Raw genomic sequence first — 27,862 nt, 5'->3', positions numbered from 1 at the left:
GAAAGTGAATTTGTGATGCATAAAAGATGAAGAAAAATCTGCTCATTTGGTGGCATAGTTACTGCTTTTCCCTTTGTTGTTTTCTTCGTGAACTTTAGCTCATTGACATTTTCTAGAATGCAACTTTCATACTGACCCAGAATTGATCTTTTAAACACAAATCTTGCAATATTTGAAAGTAGATGCTCAGTAGTAAGCAGGAGCAGCAGGAGGGAGAATTAGAAAGGTTGAAACTTTACAAGATATTTGCCTATCAACTCACAGTTTGTCAAAATCTAAATTGTATTTAAAAATCTATACTTTCTAGCCTCTGCTATTATGAACAGCTTTTCACTTACAGTGTAGAGGGTGTCTGAACTGATCTTGGCAATTTGCAGAACATCAGTAGTGGTAGTGTCAATAAGGCACCTAAAATGAAAGCTGTTTAAAATTTTTTAAGTACAGAGAACTTTGGCAATAAGAATTTTAAAACATTGGCCCAATCCACATCAGTTCACCTGTTTTCTTGTTGCTCTAGCTCCTAGCTGCTGTTGCAGGACCCTAATGCTTTCCAAAAGCCCCTGTATTAGATGTCTCTATGGGTCTCAGGGAATATCTTACACACTCCATGAACTAATTTTGTCAGCTTACATGTAGCATCTATGGATGATTTCCCTCATTTCCTGTTTTGAACCCTCTCCTAGGGACAACTCTGTGTGTGGTGGGGGAGGAGTTTCCCATGGGGTATAGCTATAGTGTGTACTGAAGCCCTCTAGGTGGCAAGGGTGTGGAATGATCTGTGGCAAGATACAGAAACGTGTTTCTTCCCTTGTCTCCTTTGTTAATATACTTGACTAGAGGAGTACTGAAGCAGTGCTCAGGACACAGCTCCCCTTTCCACAGCACTCAAGACATTTGACTATGTTGGGGGTGGGCAGGCTGGGCTGCAGACACATCCAAGAAACAAATATGCTGCACTCAGAATCACCCCAATCCTTTCCAAAATACAGGCTTTCTTACTGGGTCCAGCGCGATTGCGTGAAACATACTTCCCTTCTGTTAGGCAGGAGATTTCTCTCTCAGGTAGGCTCTTTCATCCACCTTACTAATAGACTTCCGGCTCGTTATAGGACTGTCCACATTAGTCTCAAACTGTGCCTTGAACCTCTACATTTTTCTATTTTCTCTCTTGACGTGCTTTTGATGAGTAGGTGAAAGAGAGTAGAGGCAAATGAGTACTGCTTGTCTTCTTATCCTCCTTCCTCTTCTATTCAGGAATTTGTGGGCACGAAAACATTAGTGTCCAATCTTACACTACATTTTTGTCCGTAAATTTTAGTATGTATGTAAAAACAAATCACGTATCTTTAGGCATTGGCTATGATCTCCACTTGCAACATGGGGTTCTAGAGGTAGCGTACTCATTAAGCAATAAGTACTGTAATAGTAGTCTGCATTTACTACATGTGAGAGAGTTTTATTCTAAACCTTGTTTGGAAATAGAACCTACTGACTGCTGGCAGTTATATAAGCTTGTAACTCAGTCATAAAACGGTATCCAGAATCAGACTACATCTAAGCCCACTGAATGTGTTAAATATTTCATATATCTGAACAGAGAAAGAAAAGATATGTCACCTACTGTGGAGCCTGCTTTGTGAAGATGAGTTAACAGGTTACCTGTAGCTAGAAAAGAAACAAAATAACAAGAAGTTTCACATTCTGAGCTAAAATTCTACTTTAGACTTGATTCATTCTGTAGTACCTATTTTTGCAGTTAAAACTTAAAATTGAGATGGAGAGTTTGAAATATTCAGAATTGATATTTTTTATAATTTTAATAATGTTGTTAATCTTTCTAATTTAATTTCCCTGTAGTCAAAATTATACAAGTTACCAAACTTATTCTGTATTTCTTAATAATATACTTCACAAAAAAATCTCATTAACAGAGAAAAATTTTTAAAAACAATTGGGTAATTTACATACATCAAAAATATTCTGGAAAAATGGAAATAATACCTTAGTATTTATTTACCTTTTCATTCTATAAAGGAAAATGATATTAATGAAGCAAAATAATGAATGTTCTTAATTTCATTTGATTATATGGATGTGTCATTTTATCAATATTGGTATTTCTTTTAAATCAAAGGGCATATGATATTTTAAATTTTTAGTCTCATCCGTTACACAGTGGGTGCCTTTACAGGCCTAGAGCTTAATGGACATGCAAAATTAAGTGGGAGGAGAGAAAAGATAAATGGAGAGAACAAAAGAGCACTTACAGTAGAGCATGATATATTTGTTTCCCATGGGACTTATATTATATGTTGCCTGCTTTGTTTTTTTTAATGTGGAAAAATCTATAACATAAAATTTACCATTTTACCCATTTTTAAGTGTATAATTAAGTGATGTTAAGTATATTTACGTTGTTGTTCAACCATCACCACTATTTCCAGAACTTTTTCATCACCCCAAACAGAAACTATACCTGTTAAGCAATAACTCCCTGTGCCCCTCTGCCCCTAGCCCTTGGTAACCTCTATTCTACTGTCTCTAAGAATTTGTCTATTGTAGATACCACATATAAGTGGATTCATACAATATTTGTTCTTTTGTGTCTATTGTATTTCACTAAGCAAAATATTTTCAAGGTTCATCCATGTTTTTGCATGTATCAAAACTTCATTCCTTTTTATACGTTCCTTTGTATGTATAGTACCACATATTATCAGTGCATCTATTGATAGACAAGTAGGTCATTTCTACCTTCTGGCTATTGAATAATGTTGTTATGAACATTTGCGCCCAATATCTGTTTGAAACTCTGTTTTCAGTTCTTTTTGATACATACCTAGGAGTGGAATTGTAGGTTCATATGGTAATTCTATGTTTAATTTCTGAGAAACCATCAAACTGTTTTCCATAGTGCCTGCACCATTTTACATTACAACCAGCAATGCTTGCGAGTTTCTATTTTTCCACATCTTCGCCAACACTTGTTATTTTCCATTTTTTTGGTAACAGCCATTCTAGTGGGTATGAAATGGTATCTCATTGTGGGTGTTTCTAAAAGTGCTTATTGTAAATGGAATTGTTCTCTTAATTTCCTTTTAGATTGTTCATTGTTATTGCATGGAAATACAAATTTTGTGTGCTGACAATGTATCCTGAAACTTTGCTAAATTCATTGATTAGCTCTAACAGAGTTTTTTGGTGTTTCATTTAGTGTTTTCTACATATGAAATCATGTCATCTGCAAACAGAGACAATTTTTTTCTTCCTTTCCAACTTGGATGACTTTTATTTCCTTTTCTTGCCTAATACCTCTGGCTAGAACTTCCACTACTATGATGGATAAAAGTGGTGAAAGCAAGCATCCTTGTCTTCTTCCTTGTCTTAGCAGATAAGCTTTCAATCTTTCACTATTGAATATGATGTTAACTGTGAGATTTTCATGTATGACCTTTATCATGTTGAGAAAGCTTCCTTCTATTCCTAGTTTAGTGAGTACTTTTCTTGCAAATGTGTGTTGGATTTTGTCTAATGCTTTTTATGCATCAGTTGAAATGATCACATGGTTTTTTCCCTTCACTCTATTAATGTGGTGTATTACATTGGTTTTTGTATGTTGAACCACCCCTGCCTTCCAGGGATAAATCCCACTTGGTCATGGTGTATAATCCTTTTAATATGCTGCAAAATTCAGTTTGCTAATATTTTTTGAGGAATTTTGTATCTGTATTCACTAAGAGATATTGGCCTGTGGTTTTCTTGTGGTATCTTCAACCAACTTTGGTGTCAGAGTAATGATGGCTCCATGGCATGAGTTAGGAAGTGTTCCCTCCTTTTAAGTTTTTTGGAACAATTTTTAAAGGATTGGTGTTAACTCTTCTGTAAGTATTTGGTGAAATTCATCAGTGAATCCATCAGGTCCTCGGCTCTTCTTTGTTCAGAGGTTTTTGATTGTTGATTCAATCTTCTTGTTATAGATATACTCAAATTTTCAACTTTTTTGACTCAGTTTGGTAGTTTGTGTGTTTCTGGGAATTTTTCCATTTCTTCTAGGTTATTCAATTTGTTAGCATACAATTATTCATAGTATCCTCTTATAATTGTTTTTATTTCTATAAAATAAGTAGCAATGTCCCAACTTTTATTTCTGATTTTAGTTATTAGAGTCTTCTCTCTTTTTTTTCTTAGTCAGTCTAGCTAAAGATTTATCAATATGGAATCAACTTTCATTGATTTTTCTCTATTGGTTTTCAGTTCCCTATTTTTTTTTATGTATCTGCTCTAATTATTATTATTTTTTTCTTGCTGCTTGCTTTGGGTTTAGTTTGCTCTTTTTCTTCGAGTTCTTTAAGGTATACAGTTAAATTATTGATTTTGAGACCTTTCTTCTTTTTTATTGTAGGCATTTATTAGTAGAATTTTTCATTTTAGCACTGCTTTTGCTGAATTCTATAAGTTTTGGCATGTTGGGTTTTCATTTTCATTCATCTCAAGGTATTTTCTAATTTCCCTTGAGATTTCTTCTATGACTCATTGGTTGTTTAAGAGTATGTTGCTTATTTTTGCGTATTTATGAATTTTTTACTTTTCCTTTTGTTATTTCTTTCTAGTTTCATTCCACTGTGATCACAATAGATACTTTGTATGATTTTAACCTATTAAAATTGATTAGTACTTGTTTTGTGACCTGACATGTGATCTATCTGGGAGAGTGTTCCAGGTGCACTTAAGAAGAATGTGCATTCTGCTCTTTTTGGGTGGAGTGTTTTGTATATATCTCTTAGGTCTAATTGCTTTAGAGTGTTGTATAGGTTCTCTATTTCCTTGTTATTCTTCTGTCTACTTGTTCTATGCATTATTGAAAGTTTTGTATTGAATACTTCAGCTATTATTGTAGAACTGTCTATTTCTCCTTACAGTTCTCTCAACTTTTGCTTTATATATTTTTGAGCTCTGTTCTTAGGTGGGCATGTATTTATAATAATTTTATCTTCTTGATGCATTGAAAGTTTTATTAGTATATAATATCCTTCTTTGTCCCTTTCTACCTGTTTTGATTTAAAGTCTATTTTGTCTGACAATAATACAGCCACTTCAGCTTTTTTTTGTTGCTATTTACATGGACTATCATTTTCCGTCCTGTTGGTTTCAACCTTTCTGTGTCTTTTTATCTACAGTGAGTCTCGTGTAGACTGCATATAGATGGATATGTTTGTTTTTAAATCCATTCTGCCAAACTCTTCCTTTCAATTGGAGAGTTTAATTCATTTACATTTAAAGCAATTATTCATAAGGAAAGGCTTATTTCTGCCATCTAGCTGTTTTTTGTATGACTTACATATTTTTTGTCCCTTAAATTCTCTATTACTATCTGTTTTTGTATTTAGTTGTTTTTTGGATAGCCTTCTATTTTGATTTCCGTCTTTATTTCTGTATAATTCTTAGTTATTTTCTTACTAGTTGCCTTAGAGATAACAACATCTTAAAATTTTAACAGTCTAGTTTTAATAATACAAACGTAATTTCAATAATATACAATGACTGTTCCCATATATCTCTGTCTCTCTTTTTTATGTTGTAGTGGTCACAGATTATATCTTTATGCATTATTTTCTCATTAACATAGATTTATAATTATTGATTTATGCATTTACCTTTTACATCATATAGAAAAAAAGAGAAGGTACAAAAGTACAATAACATTGACTTTTATATTTACTTATGTAATTACCTTTATAATTGCTCATTATTTCATCTCATGTCTTTGAGTTACCATTTAGTGTCCTTTCATTTCTGCTTATTGGACCTCCTTTAGTATTTCTTGCAGGATAGGTTTACAAGCAATAAATTGTCTCTGTTGTTGTTGTTAATTTGGGAAAGTCTTAGTTTCTCCTTCGTTGTTGAAGAAGGATAGTTTTGCTGGATATAGAATTCTTCATTAACAGATTTTTAGTTTATTTCAGGACTGTAAATATGTTATCCCACTACCTTTTGGCTCCCGTGAGAGAAATCAGATATCAATCTAATTGAGAATCCCTTGAATGTGAAAATACACTTCCTTCCTTCTGCTTTAAAAATTCTTCCTTTTCCTATGTTTTGACAATTTGATTAGAAAGTATCTCAGTGCGGACCTCTTTGAGGTCCTGCTTGGAGTTGACGAGCAGTGTATATTCTTTGAAGTGTATATTTTTGTCTTTCATTAGATTTGAGAGGTTTTCAGCCAGTATTTCTTCAAATATTTTTTTTTGCCCCTTTCTCTCTCTCCTGGGAATCCTGTGATGCTCATGTTTGTATGCTTGATTGTCTGCCACAGGTCCCTCAGGCTCTGTTTGTTTTTCTTCATTCTTTTTTCTTTCTGCTCCTCACAGTGGATCATTTCTATTATATATCTTCAGGTTCACTGATCCTTTCTTCTACCTCCTCAAATGTGTTGTTGAACCCCTCTAGTGAATTTTTCATTTCAGTTATTATACTTCCACTTCCCGATTTTCTGTTTATTTCTTTTTTATAATTTCTATATCTTTATTGACGTTCTCATTCTGTTCATACATCATTCTTCTGATTTCCTTTAGCTATTTGTGCATAGTATCCTTTAGCCCATTGAGCATATTTAACATAGTTGATTTAAATGTTTTTCACTAGTAACTCCAAAGTCTGAGCTTTTCCAAACACAGTTTCTGTCATATTCTTTTTTTACCCGTGTGTATAGGCTATGCTTTCTTGTTTCTTTGCATGCTTTGTAATTTTTTTGTTGAGAAGTGGATTTTAAGTATATTATAACTTTGGAAATTTGGTTTTGCTGCTCTTCCTGGACTGCTGATTTTTGTTTGCTGTGGGCTGTAGCCATTTTTTGGTCACTTTTTCAAATAATTTTTACAAAGTGTATATTCTTTGTGTGTGGTCCCTGAAGTTTGGGTTTCATTATCTTCACCATTAGCCAGTGATTTCCTTAAATGTCTGGTTCCAAAAAGCAGGGGAGGTGTTTCTGTCTATTTAAATCTTTTTATCAGAGGAAGCTGCTGCAACTTAAGAGGGTTGAAACCAAGGCAAGCATTGCACTGGTCCTTCAGAGGACTGCCAAACCGACCAAAATGTGTATCTCCAAATTTTTGAGAACAGGGTCCTTACTGCCCACTCTGGCATCAGCCAGCTCCTCCAGAAACTCAGGTACTATCCTCACAGTGGTTCTGAGGAATAGGGTATGGTATCTGTTTTGTGCATGTCATTCTCTTACCAGAGAAGAGCAGTGTCTCCCTTCATCTAACTCTTCCCCTGATGTAAGTACCCAGTCAGGTTCCAGAGTTCTGAAATAGTTTATTTAAATAACTCTTTCCAGCTCAGTGGTTGCGTTGCTGGAGGGACCAATCTCTGGAACATTCTTCTCTGCCATTTTGTGTCAACTTTCTTAAATCTTTGTTTCTCGCTTTCCTCTTTTTCATATGTCTTTTGAAATCCTATACAAGTCCCCAAAATGTTGGTTGCAGACTAATGTAATGATAATTAGAACTGTACCAAATCCCCAAAATGTTGGTTACAGGCTAATGCAATGTTAATTAGAACTCTTCCAAAGTCCAAATTAAACTAGATTGAGAAGAATTAATCAATTTTGATTCTCTTAGGCATTAAACTTGAGCATCCATCAGACTTCATCACTTTTGCTTGATTCTCCATTAAACTAGGAATGCATTGTGTATTTAATAATTTTATTTATTTATTTTTCCCCCAAAGCCCCAGTAGATAGCTGTATGTCACAGCTGCACATCCTTCTAGCTGCTGTATGTGGGACGCGGGCTCAGCATGGCCAGAGAAGCAGTGCGTCAGTGCGCGCCCGGGATCCAAACCCGGGCCGCCATCAGCGGAGCACGTGCAGTTAACCGCTAAGCCACGGGGCCGGCCCGCATTGTGTATTTCAATATAGACACTATAAATAATGGGAGATTTTTTCCATAGGCTTAGTGTGGTTTATAAGATTGAAGATGATTCAAAATTTTGCCACTTATAAAGAGTAGAGTTGATTTTTCTATTATTATTATTGCACATGAGTTAATTTTACATAATCTTTTTTTGTTTTCTGTGTAGATTGACTATCATGATAGAAAATAAAGCTCAAAAAATTATGTGTTTATGGCTCAGAAGTTCAGTTGATTTGGCATATCATTTATTGCTATATGATCTTTTTGTTTAACATTTATGTACTGTAGTGTTTGGAAACCAAACACGTTTATATCTATTCACATTAAATTGTAGTTCATTTTTTGGTTAATTTTTTTAAAAGAAGTGGAGGATACACTTTTATTATAACAGAACCACAATCAGAAATTTATCTTCTGTCCTAGTTGGTCACTTTTAGAGTTGTTAATACATGTATAATAATCCTAATAATAAAATACTAAACTTGTATACTTTTTTTTAGAACCTTGTAAAACATCTTCCCGAGCAGAAAGTACTCAGTGAATTAGCACAGCTGAAGGGTGAATATGATGACCTCTGTGAGCCAGAACAATTTGGAGTTGTGGTACGTATCTAACATAAGGGCCCACAAATTCAGCTGGGAGGTAACACATGTCAGAAACAGTGAAGAGAAAGCTATCAATTGTTGATTTTTTTTTTCCTGTATAACTACATAATTTAATATACCATTGGCTGTCAGAAAAAAAGTCCTTGTTTATCTATTATTATTTGTCATGGTATTGAAAAATAAAGAAAGATTCATATGCTACAAAATACCTCAAGATACATTATGAGATCTCCTTCATATAAGTGCTGATATTTAATTCTATTAATATATGGAAAATAGTATATATTATTGTATTGGCTATTTTTTCTTCTATTTAGATCTTGATGTTAGAATTTGGACCCAACAAATTTAGGCTAAAGAAAAAAATAGTAAGTAGATAAAAAGCAATGTTCTAGAGACTCTTTTTTGTGGTATATATTTTGTCAGAAAAAAAAACAAGAATTTTCAGATTTCCTATAGAGTGTCATTAATTGATTGAAAGCTTTAAATACACTGTTTCTGATGGGAAGAAAATCTCATAAATACACATCATGTATTAGTGTGGTTAAACTATTATTGGAATGAAATATGTTTCCTTACCCCCTCTTCATTTTAAGGGGTACAAAAGAGGACTAGGTATAAATTATGTATTAAAGAATATAGTTATATGTTTTAAGCATTCTCCAAACCTGCTATTCAAATAATTGGCCAGAAAAATAGTAGTAGGAAAGAAGGCATAATGATTTATTTTATTTCTTAGGGAAAAAGCTGTTTTTGACTTAAGTGTTCAATAAAGATTTGTTCACTGTATGAATGAACAGTTGTATTACGGCTGCCAGCTTTAGCCTGGCTCCCTAACCGTTTTACATCTGAATACCAACACTTTTAAAATTACCATCGGACCTAGTAGTCAAACACTGTGTCTGCTTCATCCAAAATATTTTATAACCTTTTTAATAGTAATATGTTTGAATTGATCCGATTTGCAATTTAAAAATCCTATTTAACATTGAAATGTGATGGGCCTGAGTACGTTTCTTTTGAATCTGTGCAATAACTGCTTGCCCATATCTAGAGTTTATTAATTCTCAGATGTAGCATTCCATATACTGATGTAGGAGCATTCTGTCAAATCCTTGAAAAGAAAATCAGGAGTGTATATTTGGGGTGAGATAGAGAATGTATAGGTACCTGAGGAAGACATTTCTTTCATTTTTGAATTAGGTAAATTAATCAGCTGAACTGGCTAGATAGTATTTATTAAATAGCACCCTAGCACAATATTAAATAAAATTTTCTAGAGCAAAGTCCACACTTGAAACCTAAAGTCCTTGCATCCATATTATAATTGAAGCAAGGCTATATACCATCTGAGAATTCAGCTGTGTCATGATGGTTATGAGTTTTACAGTAGGTACACTACACAATTTCTCTGAAGCCATTTTTTTTCTGAATGCAGTTTATCTTGGAAGATGTATTAGTTTGCCAAGCAAGTCCTTCAAGAGGAATATCCTTGGTACCACACTGAGGAAATGAAGTCTGGGGACATAAAAAGCAATATACCTTCTGAACTAAAAGCAAAGTAGAAAATGGAAGAGATTTCTTGTTTATGCACAGAACCATAAATAATTCTGGGGCTGTGTACATGAAGTCACTTGGTCCTCTTATTTACTCTGCCCATCCTTAACTACATGTCCTTAGGGAAAAAAGTCAAAGACATTACAAAGTAGTTTGCGCTATGTAAATTACCTAAGGTTGTATCAATCATGATTTGCCAAATAAAGTTTAGACAATCTCATATCTAGGAAAAGAGTTTTGAAATAATGATATGCCTTGGTCTTTTAAGCATGTATGTTTTGCAGTGCTTAGAACAATATCTTGTATACAATAGACAATAGATAAATGTTTATTGAATTGAATTATTGGACAATTATTAAATGCAAGTGTGAGCCTGAGATTAAAAATAGCATATTTTAGATCCATAAAAGTAAAAATTATGCTAAAACATGTTTATCCAGGTCTATGCTGAAATTAAATTCACTTCTGTGTGAATACACCCAAATACTTTTTAACCCTCAAACTAGATCGACAGCCTACATTTAGGACAACTTTGGAAATGTGTAGAATCATCTGTACTAATGAGAGAGGCTCCTAACTGGTTGTCTTGCTTTCTCTCTTTCCCCATTAATACTATTTGTATAGTCTTCTTGAAATCTGTATTCATCATGTAATTTCTGTATCAGAAACCTTCGGTGTCTCGCAGAATTTACAGAATAAAACCCAAGCTCCTTAGCATTCTCATTCTGCCTCTAACTCTCTGACTTTCTATCTCCCTGTTCTCTTTGGTGAACTGAGTGAATTGGTCCCTTTATGACATTTTAGCTTTTACCTCAGCGGGGCTCTCATTGCCATTTCAGCAGTTATTTTACTTGTTCCTATTCAGTGGTCTTTCATTTTTCCATGGCGGCTATACCATATCTTACCTGCTTTCTTCAAGTCTTCTAGCCCTCGCCTCCCCATTCTTTTCATTTCCTACAAACAACCTAATCTCTTCCTCGCCAGAGAAAAAGGAAAGCATTTAGGCTTCGGAACCTCCAATATATTGTCTTCTACCTACAAAGTTATCTCTAGCCTTATCTTTTGTTAATCTGTTCTCTGTGGAACCTCAGAAAAAGGGAATACCTTGTTGTTAGGACAAATATTATTGTAGTTGCTATTATTATTGATAGAAACAAAAATATATTGAGGAGTTACTGTGTCCAATGCTATTGCTAAGCTTTTACACCCACCATCTCATGTATTCCTCACAACCGTGTGAGCTTGACGCTATTATTAGCTCCATATTATGGATGAGAAAACTGAGGCCAAGAAAGACTAGGGCCCTTGTCCAAGTTTAGATAGAAAGTAGTGGATGCAAAACTCAAACCCAGGCAGTCTGACTTCATCGACAGTGCTTTTAACCACTGGACTGGACTGGGGGGTGTGAGTGTGCATGTGCATGTGTGTGAGGTGCTCTACTACATGCTGATTTACTTATCTCCGTTTGGGGCATCCTTATCCCCTGCTTACTTTAGTTTTGTTATTCTATTGCCTCTTCAGTTTTTCCTCCACTCTGCCCTTCCTCAGAAAAAAAAAATCTTAAGTCACTCACTGTCTGATTACGAATGAATGGGTATCTGGATAGATGGATGAATAAAAATCCTTCATTGGCAATGAGGTCCCTGATAGCTACTGCCCTCTCTTGATTTCCTAGCGTCATTTTTTTCTGATTAGGCTCCTTTTGCTCTCTGCTTCCCTGCCTCTAATTCACTTTTCAACAAACAGCGATCAGAATTCTGCCTTAAACAATGCGTTTAAACTGATCTGGGGGAGATCATTAATTACCTCCTAATTGCATCTAAAGATCTACCCACTTCTCTTCATCTGTGTTGTCACCACCTTAGCCCAAGCCAGTATTATCGTTCCCTTTATCCATTATGCTATACTTTTAGCTTGTTTTCTGCCTTTACACTTTTGCCCTTCTCCAAATCTGTCTTGGCACAGCCCTTGATGTGACGTTTCTAGAGTGCATTTGTGTTGCATCATGTTATTCATCTGCTTAAAGCATCAGTGCTTTGTATGGCACTAAGGCTGCAATATAAACTCCTTGCCACAGCTTACCACCTCTCCTAGTTTTATGTCTTGCTGCTTGGCCTCTTGTTCATTGTGCCTCAGCCACATTGTCTTTTATTTTTCAGCTTTTGAATTTGCCGTGCTCTTTCCTGCCTCTGGCCCATTACACAGGCTCCTCTCTCTTACTCCCGCTCACCACCTACCTGCCTGCCTGCCTCTCTCCTGCTTATTCTTCTAGTCTCAGCTTCCATTTCATTCTCCCGGTGGTGCTTTCACTTACCTATCAGTCAAAATTAGGTCTCCCTATTAATGTCTCAGAGTGCCTTTTTTTCTTTTCCTTTCTGGAAGTTATCATGGTTTGTAATTAAATGTTTATTTGCGAGGTTATTTATTGAATGTCTATAACTCCCACCAGATTGCAATTTCTGTAAGTGCATGCATCATGTTGATTTTATTCACATGATATGTATTTAACAAATGTTGAATGTTTTAGCAGGAATGCAAAACCAGGTGGACTCTTTTCAGTCCTGTCTAATTCTGTATCCATATGGTACTTGATAACATCAAAGAATTTAGCCTTCTCATTGAAACCTTTTCTTTCCTTCTCTAACAATAAATACTTTCCTCATTTTATTCCTATAACCCTTGCTAGTGCCCTGTAGAGTTTACATTATTATATAACTTCCTGAATGCTGAAATCAAAATCTCATCAGTTAGGGATAGACTTATGCCAGAAGTGAGATTACTCCTGCAAGATTCATTAAAATCATCATCATCAAACAAAAAACAAGAAAATTGGCAAAACTGGGGAAAAATCTGGCTTTGACTTTCTGAAAGAAAGAAACTTATCTGAGACAGTGACTGGGCTGCTAAGCTTTCCCTAAACTTTTTGGTTTTTCAGCAGCTACATCATTGAGTTTGCTTGTAGTCACATGTAATAAGTTAAAAAATAAATAAATAAATAAATAAAATAGCGAGAGGAAAAGAAAAGAAACAAATGAAAAAACCCAGGGACGTTTCTTTTGTCTAAAGGCAGACCTCCTTGTAAGAGGGATATGCTAGTTCCTACACCTTCTATGATCAATAATCCTTTTCTTCAGGGGGGTAGATTGGCTGCATAGCTTCCCACTGGCTTGTCTTCCAACCTGCCTGCCACAGAATTGAATTTGGTACATCGTTGTAATTATGTGCTGTACCTTTACTGGAAAAAAAGCACGGATCTTTGAAAGCTCTGCCAGTTAGAACCCTAAGCAGGAGCTTTTAGACTCTTCGGAGTGTGTTTGCAGCTCAGCTGTTCTCAAACCTCAGAGCAATGGAAATTCCCGCTTGTCTTGCACTGAGGCTGGAGACCCATACTGTGTGTATCTATTAAACTAACATATCTTCTGAGAAAAAGAGGGCAATAATTAGTTCTCTGAGTAATCAGTGCTTTGTTTTGCTGACTTCAAAATTACCCATATTTTTTCAATTAAAAAGGCTATAATGTAACAAAAAGATGTTGAGATAGCCCTGTGCATAAAAACATTTATAATGAAAAACACAGATTATGTGATATCGCTGACACCACATTTAATTTATTTTTCTTTTTCTACACAAATATATGAAGGCGGAAGGAGTGGATTTGTGCCTGTAGTTGGAAGTACGACTATAAAGTTTGTGTCCTTTTTAATTTTTTTAAAGCCCCGTGAAAGCTTATGAACTCTATTCAAGATAGCTTAACCAGGTGAAGAGGAAATTCTTAAAAGCTTTTTTTTTCCTCCCACATATCATCAAAGGCAATTAGTTTGGATAGAAAATTGTACCTCTTCTGTTCCATTAATATTAAATCATTATTCAGGTTTGCATATTCATTTGCAAAATCGCATTTTTCTTTATTTTATTTGCTTTCATTCAGAGTGCTTAGTGTATTGATATGTAGTGCCTTGATTGTTTTTTATTTTCATTCTTGCTGTAAATATGAAGCTAGCTCTCACTTCTAAAGGTGCATGCATTTTATCTGAGAAAAAGCTGTTTTAATAATTTTGAGATCATGTAAAAGAAAACTCACGAATGTCTCATTCTCAAGTCCATATATTCACATTCTTGTTCATGTCATTAACTTCTCATAATAATCCCTTTTGTGACAAGATTGCTTATTTCCATCAGCTTTTGCAATAAAATAAAGTAAAATAAAACCACCTGAAAACTGAATATTCAGATTAAGTCTATGGATGTCAATCAATTTTGTTATTGATTGCTTTTATTAAATTTAAAACATCAAAACATAACCCCTTTCCTTCTTGATATCAGCAATCCCTAATACAACATCATAGCACCACAGTGGATGTTTTGATGGCCATTCTTGGTCTCAAACAGCTATTTTCAGAAGGATGTTTTGAAATCTTGCTCAAATTCTTAGTATGATTCTTCTGAGTTTACATTGTCTTTTGGGGCAGACATTGTTACTGTGTTCTGTTGCAGACTAGACGAGTAGGTGTTTGCTGATGCATAATTTCCACATCTCTCTATCTTTGGGGAAGATATTCTCTATCAGCACATCATTATTTTTCTAGTATGAAGTCAGTTTACAACACTCTGCTTTTCCAAAGCCTCATTTTACAGATTAACTATGGCTTTTATCTCTCCCGACGTCTAACGTAGAAACCTTTGCCATTGATTCCATATAACAGGTACACTTGTATTGATTATTGTGTCCAGGCCAGGTACTAGGCGTACTGCAGAAAGTACAGCAATGAGCAGGCGAGACCCTGCCCTTGAGGATGTTATTGTCTAAAAGAGGATAAGAAAATTATTTAACAGAGAATCATGGATGTTCCTTATTTCCATACTCCAGGCAGAGTTTTGCTCAATCATTGAGTCTGGATCTCACAACTTTTATAGGCAGTTCTGCCTACTGTCTAACTTAAATCCACCTTTCTTTATGTGACTTCATTATCATAACCTTTATTATAGACACTGATACAAAATTATTCTGTGTGTTCAGTGTGCAATGGGTCCTAACAGTATTTAACTATTTGGAGAAAATACCTTGTAACAAATGTATATTTGCTACAAATATATGTTAATTTTAATGAATTCTTAACATTATATTTTGAAGAGACTAGAGGATCAATTATGCTCACATATGATGTAGTTGAAGATGTGTTTCTTAGCGGTGCAAAAGCAAAGATAATAGAAATAACCTTAAAGGCAGGCGACACGTGACTGCAGGAGTGGCATGTGGCCATCCTCCTCCTCGTTCACACATGATTTTTACACTTGTGATTTTTTCCTTTCTCTCTGGATTCTTATGGTAGTTTGGCAGTAGATCAATATTCACCGGCTGCATAGGTAGTGAAGTGTATAAAATTCAAAGTATATAAACAAAACTGTGTCTGACTCTTTGGGGAAATAATCCACTTGTAGCTGCTCTCGCTAAAGCTGTCAATACACTTTTCTTTTATAATATAGTGCAGATCAGCTAAAGAAATGATAGCTGCTTGATGTGATTTGATAGACAGGTACCTCATAACACAAATAAATCCCCTACATAATACAACACCGTGGTCAGCTTACTCCAGCACTTCAAGGAATGAATTATAAAACAAAGGATGCCAGTCAACTAAAATGCTGCGAGGGACCACAACTGAAAACAAGCATCCATTTCAGCTGAGTTTTTGTTTTATTTACTCATAATCACTTAGGTGCATTCAAGTGCCTTTATGAGACATGAACCTTTTAATAATTGTATCTGTGGCTGAGGATGTTGCTCAGTGCTTCCTGTTATTTCTAAGCTTAGTTATCCAGTCATTCCCTTCTACACCCAAATTCTCTAATGGAGATTCAACTGTTGTCTATCAATGCACCCTGGTCTGATCATAAAAATTCACACTTATGACTGCAGCAAATTCTGTTAGTATGATTAACGCATACTGACTTGTGGCTCCTGTTACAAGATGTGTCCAATATAGCTTCATGTCCTCCAGTCTCTTGATTTTATAACAACACATTGTCAGTGATAACATATCTAATAGTAAATGTATATTCTGCATTAAAACTGGCTAAAGAGAGCAGAGCACAATATTTACAGCGTCTTCAATAGATAATAAGCCCTGTACTTCACCGAGCCCTGGAAACACACATTCCTTACTTGTGGATGAGAGAAACTTTCCCTCAGATTTGGGAGAATAATCAAGGATCATGGTTCCTTCTTCTTGGGAATTTCTGAGGATGAGTAAAGAGGGTAATGAAAACAATAGCTATTGTTTTAGAGTGCTTACATTGTGTCAGCTACAATGACAGGAGTCTTACACGTAGTAAGTCATTTAAGTCTTACTGCAACTTGCGCGGATGACTTAAGGAATATATTTTACTGATGAGGAAATAAAGTCTCAGAAATATTAGGTAACTTGCACTAGGTAGTACAACTAGAAAATGACAGAAGAACTGTAGTTCAACTCCAGGTCTGTGTAATTCAGAAGTCCCTGTTTCTCTACCACAATTTACATTAAGGGTCTGGAGAATGCAGAGAATAGTTTCTTTCCCTCTCCTGGCATTAGGGAAGAATTTCTCTCGAACCTACCCTTCAAATAGTTATATGGGGCTCTGAATATTGGCTAAGATTGGGCCTGAGCAATATAGTTGGATGACCTGCATGGTAACAAATGACTTTATATAGGGTACTCTCCTCCTTCCCCACATCAGCCTACTATGATACCTCTTCACGCTATGCATCCTCTTCCCAATCCAGCACTTTGATGCTATTGGAATTCCTATTTGAATGAATGAATCCATCCATCCATTCATTCATTTTATAATTATTTATTTTTTATTCACCTATCATATTAATCACCTGCTATGTGCCAAACCTCGTTCTAGAGGGCAAATAAATGAAAAGTTTTTGTCTGATCAAAGGGTAACTCTGACTCCCTTAAAATGCACAACCTCTTCCTGAAATCAGACTGAGTGATGATAGATTATATCCGGTAATAACAGTTCAACAAAGTTAATTCCTTAGCATTTCTGGTTTGACATCTTAGCTGAAGATATTATTTTTGGGACAGTAAACCATTACCATCCGCTGTTAATTTTTTTCAATAGACAATCTGTTCTACTTGGGAGAAGATCTGGAAAATGGTTAGTCATCTAAGTAGTACTTTTAAAATCAGTCAGCAAATATTTGAATGTCTAATATATGCCAGACCCTGTGCTAGGTGCTGCACGAGGTGCGGTCTTTGACTCTTTTCTCTATACACTCTTCTCAGCAACGACCTTGCCTCCCACGGCATCTATTCAAAAAACTCCCAAATCTGCCAACTCCAATACTTATCTCTTCTGAAACTTGAGGGCTGAATTTCCAAATGCTACCAGATATCATAATAATACCAAAAACTTAAAATATCAAGAAAGCAATATTATTTCCCTATCCTAGAGGTATCATTTTACTATTTATGCAAAAATTTGGAGAGGAAGGGTGGAGGGGTCAGGAAGTACATTTAAATAGTCTATTTTAGTAATTCAACCTTGAAGTACATAAAATTTAAGCTGGTCAGTTGCTAAGTCCCGTTGATTCTTCCTTAATTCTGTCTTTTGTATCCGTTGCATCCCTTCTCTTCCTACTATCACCATTCTAGCTCATTACCTGTTTCTCAGGCCATTTTGATGACTTACTAATGGTCTCCCTGCCACTGATCTTTCCTTCAACCAGTCATGCATACTGCTCCCAGTAAGACTCAAGAGGCAGTGTGGTGAAGTGGTTGAGAATCTGGGTTCTGTGGCCAGAATGCCTGCGTTCAAATCTCCAGGTTTCAACGTATAATTTGACTTTGTGCAAGTTGCCTAGTATTTCCGTTCCTCACTTTCTTCATCTTTAGAATGAGACTCACGATAATAACCTTCCCCTAGGATTGTTTTGAGAATTAAATCAGTTTATATATATAATACATATGTAAAAAATTCCTGGTGCAAAGTACTCAGTAAGTGTTAATTATTATTATCATCATTATTATTATTAAAGTACACTTTTGATCACATTATTTCAGCTGGAGCTGGTACTAAAAAAAAAAACAAAAAAAGATCAAATTCATGCTCTAGGTTTATAGGCCAAGGATTGAAATACAAAGCCCCAAAAGGATAAAAATATGAATGAAGACAAGTGATATTAGAACTGAAGCAAGACTAAAAATCCATGTAAGCCTAAGTTTTAAATTCCTTGTTGATCAGAGATGAAGGCCACCCTGGTGAACTGGGTCCGCATAAGCCCTACAAAGCATGGCCAGAAGGGCAAGTCCATGGTGACCAGCACCTGGTCGGAGTAGCTCTATGGCTTTTTTCACCATCAGGGAGACTCAAAAACTACTCCCCAAATGTATGAAACGATAGAAGACATGCTTCTGTGCTCATCATGGCCAGTTACCAGTAAAAGAAAGGGAAAAATAAAGTGGGGAGAGATTTGGAGACAGTGGTAGAGGCATAAATGAAGGCAGAAAAACATATAGAAACTTAGAGAGATTCCCACAGAGACACAAGGAGATATACACATTCATGGAGAAGTAGACTTTGACGGGATTAGCTTCCAATTTCGTGGCCTACACAGGGACTCTTCAGGTACTTTGGTCCGAATTCTGCCGCTAGGTATATACCTCACATATTCCTAACCTATAAACCTTTTCTCACATCATTCTTTCTCTTTATACCTTCCTTTTGGCCCCGGTTTCTCTCTCTCTCTGTGTATTTATTTATTTATAATTCTACTTATTTATTTATTCATTTGTATCCCCTCTACTGTGAAGCATTCATTAAATATTGTAGTTATAAGAGTATAAAGTTTTCTTTCAGTGAACATCTCTGGCAGTTCATTTCTATTTACCCATCTAGAATCATGTGTTGTTTTCTTCACTAGCTATAGTTTTCAAGCCTCTGTGTTATGAGTTTTAGGCTATATTGGAAACTTTTTGGAATAGGTGGTGTGTCTTATACTTACCATGTGAGTACCAAAGAAACAGTACAATAGTTTGTATAATATTACTCTGATCATATAAAAAGCTAGTGATAAGTAATAAGACCTACATAAATATAGTTACAGGTGGATATTCCTAGCATACTTTTATACCTCTTCCTATAAAAAGCACGAAAGCATATAGAGGGATTAGCAGAAGGCAAAGGTTAATCTTTGGAGAGGCAGACACCCATGGTTAATGGGTAAGTTCATTTCAAAGAAGAAAAATGATGGACTATGACTTGCTTCCGTGTTAGATCAAATATGGTCTATTCAACAGCACATTTGCTGCTTTTGGAGGGTGATTTGTGGTTTAAGACTTTTGTTTACGTTGTCAAATTCTTTTTGTGTTATCTATAGATATCTCAGTGCCTAATCTCTGCCTGGCATTTGTATTCAGGAAACTAAGCTCTATGTGCAAAAATTAAATATAATTAGGATTTTTAATAATTTCTTTTCATTGTATGTGTGCTTGTGTATGTTCAGGTGTTTCTACCCTCCCCACCACCTCTCTCCCAGAAAACTAGTTAAATGACTTGGAGTTATAGGAAATTAAAGACTAAAATAAATTATTATTATAGGAGCTATGCCAAAGGGAATAGAGAATGTGCACCAATACTATGAAACAAGTAATTAAAACCTGAGTTAAACTGTTTTGAAGAAAACCAATATAGAATTCTTGAATAATGTACTTAAAAGTAAGTGTATGTGATATTACCATAACCTAATTATTTAACATCAACATTCTGTCAAGTAGGTGAAATTCTTTAGAGCATATATAAATATTTAATATAGTTTGTGAATAAAAATCATAGGTTTAAAAATTATTAAATGCTCCGTCACAGCTAGTCCTCTGATTTCAAACAGCATAGTAATAGGTAATTTCTTAGGAAATGTGGTTCCACTTGTATTTTCTGTCATCATGTACATCTTTTATCTGTGGCCCAACTATTCACTCAACTCAATTTTCTATTTGTAAATTTTCCTAGTTTACCTCTGGGACAGATTTTTGGCAGTTTAAATGCTGTTAATGAATTATGATTATATAATTAACATATAGCAACTGTTTAGCTTCTGTAATATTTTCTTAATGCTGTAAGAATGATTTAATTTATTTAAAACTGAACAGCTAACTGATTTTTAAACTTTGAGAAAAATATTCTTTTGGAATGTCTAAAGCAAATAAAAATGATATTTCTTAAAACCTAGAGAGAATTAAATTTATGCGGGAATTTTACAGGATTGTCTATAAAATTATCACCTCTAGAGTGAGAAATAACAGGCTTTAGTATATGTTCTTATAGTGCCTTCCTTATCTTACAGATGAGCTCAGTGAAAATGTTGCGGCCTCGTCTCAATAGCATTCTTTTCAAGCTCACGTTTGAAGAACACATAAACAACATCAAACCAAGCATCAGAGCAGTAACTCTTGCCTGTGAAGAACTGAAGAAAAGTGAAAGCTTTAACACACTTTTAGAGTTAATTCTTTTGGTTGGAAACTACATGAACTCAGGCTCAAGAAATGCCCAGTCTTTGGGTTTTAAGATCAACTTCCTTTGTAAGGTAAGATAACATTTTATAATGCTAATTTGCAATAACCTCGTCTATGAGAGGAGTCACTCTAAATAGCAATAGTGCATAAGTCAAAAAAAATACGCTTTGGGGCCGGCCCCGTGGCATAGTGGTTAAGTTTGGCACACTCCGCTTTGGCGTTCCAGGTTCACAGGTTCAGATCCCAGGTGCAGACCTACACCACTCATCAGCCATGCTTTGGCGGGGAGCCACACACAAAATAGAGGAAGGTTTGTACAGATGTTATATCTCAATTAAAACAAATAATTTTTAAAAATATTACTGCAGTAAAATCTCAAAGAGTGTGCACATTCTTTTGTAGTATAGTACAAAACTCTTGCTGATCAACTCTTACTGGAGTTTGTAGATCAAAAAAAATTGCTGGGGCTGGCTTGGTGGTGCGGTGGTTAAGTGCGTGCGCTCTGCTTTGCGGCCCGGGTTTCGCAGATTCATATCCCGGGTGCACAGCGATGCACCGCTTGTCAAGCCATGCTGTGGCAGTGTCCCATATAAAGTAGAGGAAGATGGGCAGGAATGTTAGCCCAGGGCCAATCTTCCTTAGCAAAAAAGAGGAGGATTGGCATCGGATGTTAGCTCAGGGCTGATCTTCTTCAGGAAAAAAAAAAAAAAAGCTTTTGTAAAGTAGATGCAATCTTTTATTTCAATCCCTTTGTACTTATTTTACGTCTCTCCAAAAAGTATTTGAGGAGCTAAATGCAATGAGGTAAATAGCCAGAAATTTCTTTTTGAATACGCTATGCTTATTCTTCTCTAAGAAAATAATACTCTTTATTATTGAATAGTGTTGTGTTACTAAGTTTATACTAGGTATCTTGTGCATCAGCTAAAAGTTAAAAAAATCAAATGATAATCATTTTATTATTTTGACTGGTCTATTTCACAGTATTATTTTTGAGATTTAATTCTTGTTAAAAGTAAACAGAGAAGCGCAAAAGTGACCTCTATGTCCATTTCTGTGCTAGAGCAAACCACCTTATTCAAGGAAAATATCTGTCTGTTACAGAGAAAAAACTGAACAGACTCTGAGGTGAAGGCCTGTATGAAAGCTAGAGATGAAAATAAATCTGAAAACAAGCAGTCTATCCTTGACATCTCACTATTCTTTCACTTTTTTTAGTCTCACATCTGAAAACATTGCAGAACTTTGGTTAGTTCTTGAAGTGTATATTATAATGAGAATCCCAAAACTAGGAATGGATATAAATTTCTTTTCTATTCATGCATTAAATAGATGTGCATTACATATACATGGACTAGCATTTTAATATGTATCAAAAATGATTTACTTCTGGTAGTTCTAACCCAGATAGACGTAAAGAATAACATTTGCAGATAATAGGATGTATAATGGAATTGTAAGTATCTTTTTACTCCTGATTTATGTTTGAGGGGTATGAGAAAAGAGAGCAAGGAAGATAGGGAAGATCGTCTGAAATGCTATATTCTGTCAAAAAAAATAAAAATCATTTTTACTCTCTCTTCTTGTGATATTAGGGAACATGTGAAATTATTCAATAATGCCAGAGAGAATAAGGCAATGCTGGTAATACATTGGAATAAATCATAGCCAGATTGATAGGATAAAAATAAATATTTAAGACTTTTCCATTGTATTATATACTATATGCTCAATATACTAATAAATAAATACTAATAAAGTCATCCCTTACCAAGATGCTACTTGTTTAGAGTATATGCTCTATGCACAGTGAGTGAATTTTAAAGCATTCTTGGTTAATGATTATAAAAATATTATGAGTTAAAAGAAAATATCATTGGAAATTTGTATTGCATACCTATTTCATAATTCATATAAAAAGACCTTTAAAAAATATCCTAATTTGGATACATATGTACCTTTTTTGTGTCTTAATTTCACAGTATTCAAATTAATTACATGAACTGATTTTTTTGAGGCAAGAATGAATAAGTCATTTATACGCAGGAACAAAAGATTATATTAATCTCACAGAAGGATTTTACAGTTACATCTTATATTTGGGAGAGAAGCTTCTTCCTGTCATCTACCCGTCAAATAAAAGTTCTTCCACATAACGCTGATCTGACATCTATCACTAGAGGTATGCTCAAAGGATTCAGCACAAAGATTTTTGCCAACTTCAAATAAAATAAAAAATAATCTTGGGGGAAATACTATCATGTAGTAATAGGTGTTCTAAAAGAGAAAGAAGAGAATGTTTTAAAATCCCCCCCCCCACACTTTTCTGTAGGATTTGTATCTTTAGGGAAATACTTGTCATTAAGAAAGTGAAATATCATATACATGCATGATATTCCCATAATATCTAGGATTCAAAGGATGTTCCTGGAATACAAAGGATTCTGAGGAGATGTAAATGTATAAAATGACAGAAATTTACTGAAGTACATAGAAGTAGTTAGCTTAGGTTTGTAATCTGTTCAAAACTGAATTAACTAACTACTGATGTATGATTAGCTAGAATTGCTGTTAAATTTCACTTGTATTATAAAAGATTACTTGGTTCGTTTTTCTTAGTGTTTTTTTTCCTTAAAAATCGGGCAGAGGGAACTTTCTCTGTAGAGCACTGATTATGCTCTAAAAATGATACCATTTACCGCCTAAATAATTCTAATGATAATTTTCTTTCTCAGTGAATTTAAAATTGTAATCCACCACTTTTTACAAGAAGCTATAGGGTATGTTAAAATATTCACCTAGTTAAAAAGGAGCCATGGTATAAGCAGTTAAACTTATCAGATGTATCTTGTAGTAAAATACTATTAAAAATTCAGATGGTCACATTAGCTCCTATAATATTTGGGAAGAAAAGGAAAACAGATGGGTTAACCTAAATGTCAAATATCACGAACGGGTATCATTACTATAAGTACTACCCTCACCACAAAATGCTTTGTTGATTTGCAGCAGTGAATTATCACTTTTCTGAGTCACCAAACCAGGGTGCTGAAATGTAATAAAAATTATTTCCATGCAGATGAGTTCTCAATGTTAGCTTGTTCCATGCCTGCCTGTTGGTTGTTAAAATTCTAACCAATAGGAATGTTGCACTTCATAGTCATTTGTTATTTATGTTTTCAGTATGTAATAACATACTCTGCATAAGAACAAAACATCTAAAAATACTTAGCACTCCCTAGGCACTAAGCTTTGTGAGTGTATCAGATAAGGATCTTTGTTTGCAAGCAACAGAAAGTGACTCTGCCTGATTTAAGCAAAAAATGGTATGGAGAGGATGTAAAGTAGCTCAGCTAGAAACTAAGGAAAGGCTGAAGAACTTGGCCTTCAAATGAGCAGCAACTTTGGCAGCTTTGAGTATGCAGGGAGCCAGGAATGAATGGAAAGTCTTTTCAGGAAGTTGCTTTTGGGATATATTAGCTCAGCCATTTTTCTCCTCCTTTCCCTCTGTTTGATTCAAATTCTAAATAGAAAGAGAGACTGATTGGCCTAGTGTGAATTACTGGAACACCCTGTGTCCAAGGGAGGGCAAAGAACTTGATTGACAGCGCTACCAAGACTACCTGCGATGGAAGATTGGTCATACCCTAAAGGATGCTGTTATCAAAGATAGGGATGCCAAAGGTTAGGGGTAGGTGAAGGGATATCAGCCAGGCTCAAACAAACAAATAAAGGCAAAACAATAGATGGTTGGTACACCAGGGGGATACAAACAAACAGAAGACACACAGAAACCTCAAACAGCTTGTGGTATAATTGAGTAGCCAGGAAATATACATACAGAGTGTTATATAATGTCACAAGATACACCGTCAGTTAATACAAAAATTAATGGCCATTGAGATTAACAGGACTTCTGAGGAGGGAGGACGTTTTGGGAATGGGGATGGAGATGGACAGTACTGGTAAGTTGAAACAGAAGGATCTTGAAGGATAGGTAGAATTAGGTTACATGAAGGGAAGAAGGTATAACCTTATGAGATGGGAGAACACTGGGCTCAGAACCTACATTGTAGCTTCCATTTTGCCAATTACTAGCCAAATTTTCATGGCTAAGTCACTTACTCTCTCTGAACTCAGTTTCCTCATCTGTAAATAAGGAAGTACAGTGACCCTTGTTTATTTTCATAGAGTTGTTTTCAGGGTCAAATAAAATGATCTTTTTCAGAGTATTTTAAAAAATTATAGTGTTAAACAAATGGTAGTAGTGCCTTTTTTTTTTTTTTTTGTGAGGAAGATTAGCCCTGAGCTAACATCTGTCGTCAATCCTCCTCTTTTTGCTGAGGAAGACTGACTCTGGGCTAACATCCGTGCCCATCTTCCTCTGCTTTATGTGGGACCGCGCCACAGCATGGCTTGACAAGTGGTACGTCGGTGCGCGCCTGGGATCCGAACCTGTAAACTCCGGGCTGCCAAAGCAGAGCGTGTGCACTTAACCACTACCCCACTGGGCCAGCCCTGTAGTAGTTCTTTTTAATGACGGTACACAACTAGGAATAATCATGATGTGTTTGAAGATGAATTAGAAAACCATACTGCCTGGAATATTGGGTGTATGTTGGAAGCAAATGACAACATTGATAGGCAGATTGTAAGAAGATTTTGAGTTATTTGTATACTAGTTTGGATATTTTGCCTCCATAACTGTTTTTCTCTTTTGGAAGGTAACTCACAGCCCATTTTATAACTTATGAAGGCCAAAACCTTTCTTTTTCTGCCTTGAATTAATATCTCCTTCACTCATGCTATGACTTTGTAGTCATTCCAATTGGACAGAGAGATGTAACAAAATATGATATAGTAGAATTATGTGCTTTTGTACAGATGTGAAATATGTCGTACAAAGAACCTGAAGAAAACATTTAGGTTTACTGTGGAGAAGATTTTTTTTTTTTTTATTCATTTATTTTTTTGTGAGGAGATCAGCCCTGTGCTAACATCTGCCAATCCTCTTCTGTTTTTGCTGAAGACTGGCACTGAGCTAACATCCGTGCCCATCCTCCTCTACTTTATGTGGGATGCCGCCACAGCATGGCTTGACAAGCGGTGCGTCGCTGCGTGCCTGGGATCCGAACCCGCGAACCCCGGGCCTCTGCAGCGGAGGGCGCGCACTTAACCGCTTGCGCCACCGGGCTGGCCCCTGGAGAAGATTTTTAAATATCTTACTTTAAGTCTTTAGGATTAATATGATAATGTAATTGTGCTACGTTTTCTGAGCTTTATCATTTATATAAAGTATATGTAACATATAAAGGCCTCATTTCCTAGAGACCTTCACATGGTATTAGTGACAGAATATTATAGGCATCACCTCAAGTATACAAAGGAAGGCATCCATCTCCTCCATACAAGTTGTAAGAAGGAAAGTGAAATGGTTTAGTTTCATTGTGAAATAGAAGATAACTTACCAGAAAATATGATTTGTAAGGAAAATGACAGCTGTCTATGGAAGCATAATTTGGAAATATCTAATCCAAGAGAAAATCTACAAAAGACCTAAGGAAAAAGTATACTGTGAACAGAAATGTTTCACAATGTCTAAACATTTTTACCTGAAATAATGTGGATTGTGTCTGTATAAACTTAGAATCGTAACATAAGAACGTATCTAGTCGAGTCCCTTCAGTCTGCAGATGAGAAAACTGATGGTCAGAGGTGAAATTCTTTGGTTAGTGTATTGGTCAGTTTGGGCTGCCATAACAGAATACCACAGGCTGGGTGGCTTAAATGAGAGAAACTTAATTTCTCACTGTTTTGGAGACTAGAAGTCCAAGATCAAGGTGCTAGCGTGGTTGGTGTCTGGTGAGCACTTTCTTCCTGGCTTGCAGACAGCTGCCTTCTCCTGTGTCCTCACATAGCCTTTCCTCTGTGCATGCACAGGGTGGGGAGACAGAGACAGAGACAGAGACAGAGAGAGTGAGCCAGAGAGCTGGTGTCCCTTTCTCTTCTGATAAGGACACTGATCCTGTCAGATTAGCCCCACCCTTATGACCTCATTTAACCTTAATTACCTCCTTAAGACCTTATCTTCAAATACCTCACATTGGGGGTTAGGGCTTCAACATGTGGATTTGAGGAGGACACAGTTTAGTCTATAACAGTCAGGTTCCTAAAGCTGCATGTAGTGACGAGCTGTCCTGGTTTGCCCAGGACTGAGGGCTTTCCTGGGATTGTGGGACTTTCAGTGCTAAAACTGGGGCAGTCCCAGGCAAACCAGGACAGTTGGTCACTTTTGTTATGAAACTAGGGGTAGGCACTCTGTCCTCCTAATTACACGCCATTTCTTTCTCTCACTCTCTTTCTTTTTTAAACATGTAACTGAAACAGCTTACCTTTTGCATTTTTATAATGTCCTTTGCTACTCTTTTTCATCTAATTTTGCCCTTTAGCTCTTCTTTTCTGGTTTCTACTGCATATTGTGAGGACACTTATTAAAGAACTCTCTACGCTTTACTATAATTATTCATTTCTCTTTGTCTTTTGAGACTCATAACTCGTAGTTTGGACGTTTACTTTATTCTACGTTATATCTCCAGTGTCTATTATATATGAAGCCCTCTATAAATTACTATTGAATGAAAGCCAGGCAATTTGATTAAATAAAGGATTTGTTGCGAGTGTTCAGCATAAGTGTTAACTTGTTTTTTGTGAGAGAATTTAGTTGCTCCCAGATATAAAGGGTATTTTTACTAGCAAATCTATTGAATATGTAATTGTAACACTTTGCTGTGGTGTATTTGTAAAAACATAAAAATGTATTGTTTGCTATAAATATAAACCAGCAATTCACCCTCAAATATGGGTTAATAAATAACTGTGGGACTGTTAATTTAAAACCAAAGATATTTTAGAAAATAACTACTATAGGATATACCGAAAGACATCCTAGTGAAGATTAATGAATCCTGGTCAACAGTGGGTGCCTGTATTTTTACAGTTTATAAAGTGCTTTCCTTGTGATTCAAGGAGGTTAATTATTATTAACCCCATTTTGCAAATTAGAAAACTAAAGCCTGGTGAGGTTAGGCAATTTTTCCAAGATTAAAAAGCTAGCAAATATCCAAGTTCGGGCTTAAATCTAGGTTTTCTGTGTCCAAAACTTTGCAGCATGTTGCCGTATTGCACTGTAACAGAATGTTTGGTTCTATATGGTGCATTTCAAGGAAGCGTTACAGAACCAACTCTGTCACTTACAGAGTTCTGAAAATGGGGAAAATCACATGTG

The 27,862-nt window shown here is 35.5% G+C and overlaps 1 protein-coding gene across 4 annotated transcripts in view; it reads left to right on the top strand.

Annotated features, from left to right (window-relative positions):
• Window positions 1–27,862, top strand: part of DIAPH2 (diaphanous related formin 2) — an 825,716-nt gene that overhangs the window by 391,033 nt on the left and 406,821 nt on the right. For all 4 annotated transcript variants that reach the window (XM_087427460.1, XM_014795691.2, XM_087427457.1 and 1 more), the window contains 2 exons: window positions 8,414–8,515; window positions 20,409–20,648. In XM_087427460.1, the coding sequence (XP_087283586.1) occupies window positions 8,414–8,515; window positions 20,409–20,648 (342 nt within the window). The remainder of the gene's footprint in view (window positions 1–8,413; window positions 8,516–20,408; window positions 20,649–27,862) is intronic.

Source organism: Ceratotherium simum, chromosome X (genome assembly GCF_057802395.1).
Source record: "Ceratotherium simum simum isolate JZ-2026a chromosome X, ASM5780239v1, whole genome shotgun sequence".
NCBI classification, from domain to species: Eukaryota; Metazoa; Chordata; class Mammalia; order Perissodactyla; family Rhinocerotidae; genus Ceratotherium; species Ceratotherium simum.
This window is presented reverse-complemented; position numbering and strand designations above follow the sequence as displayed.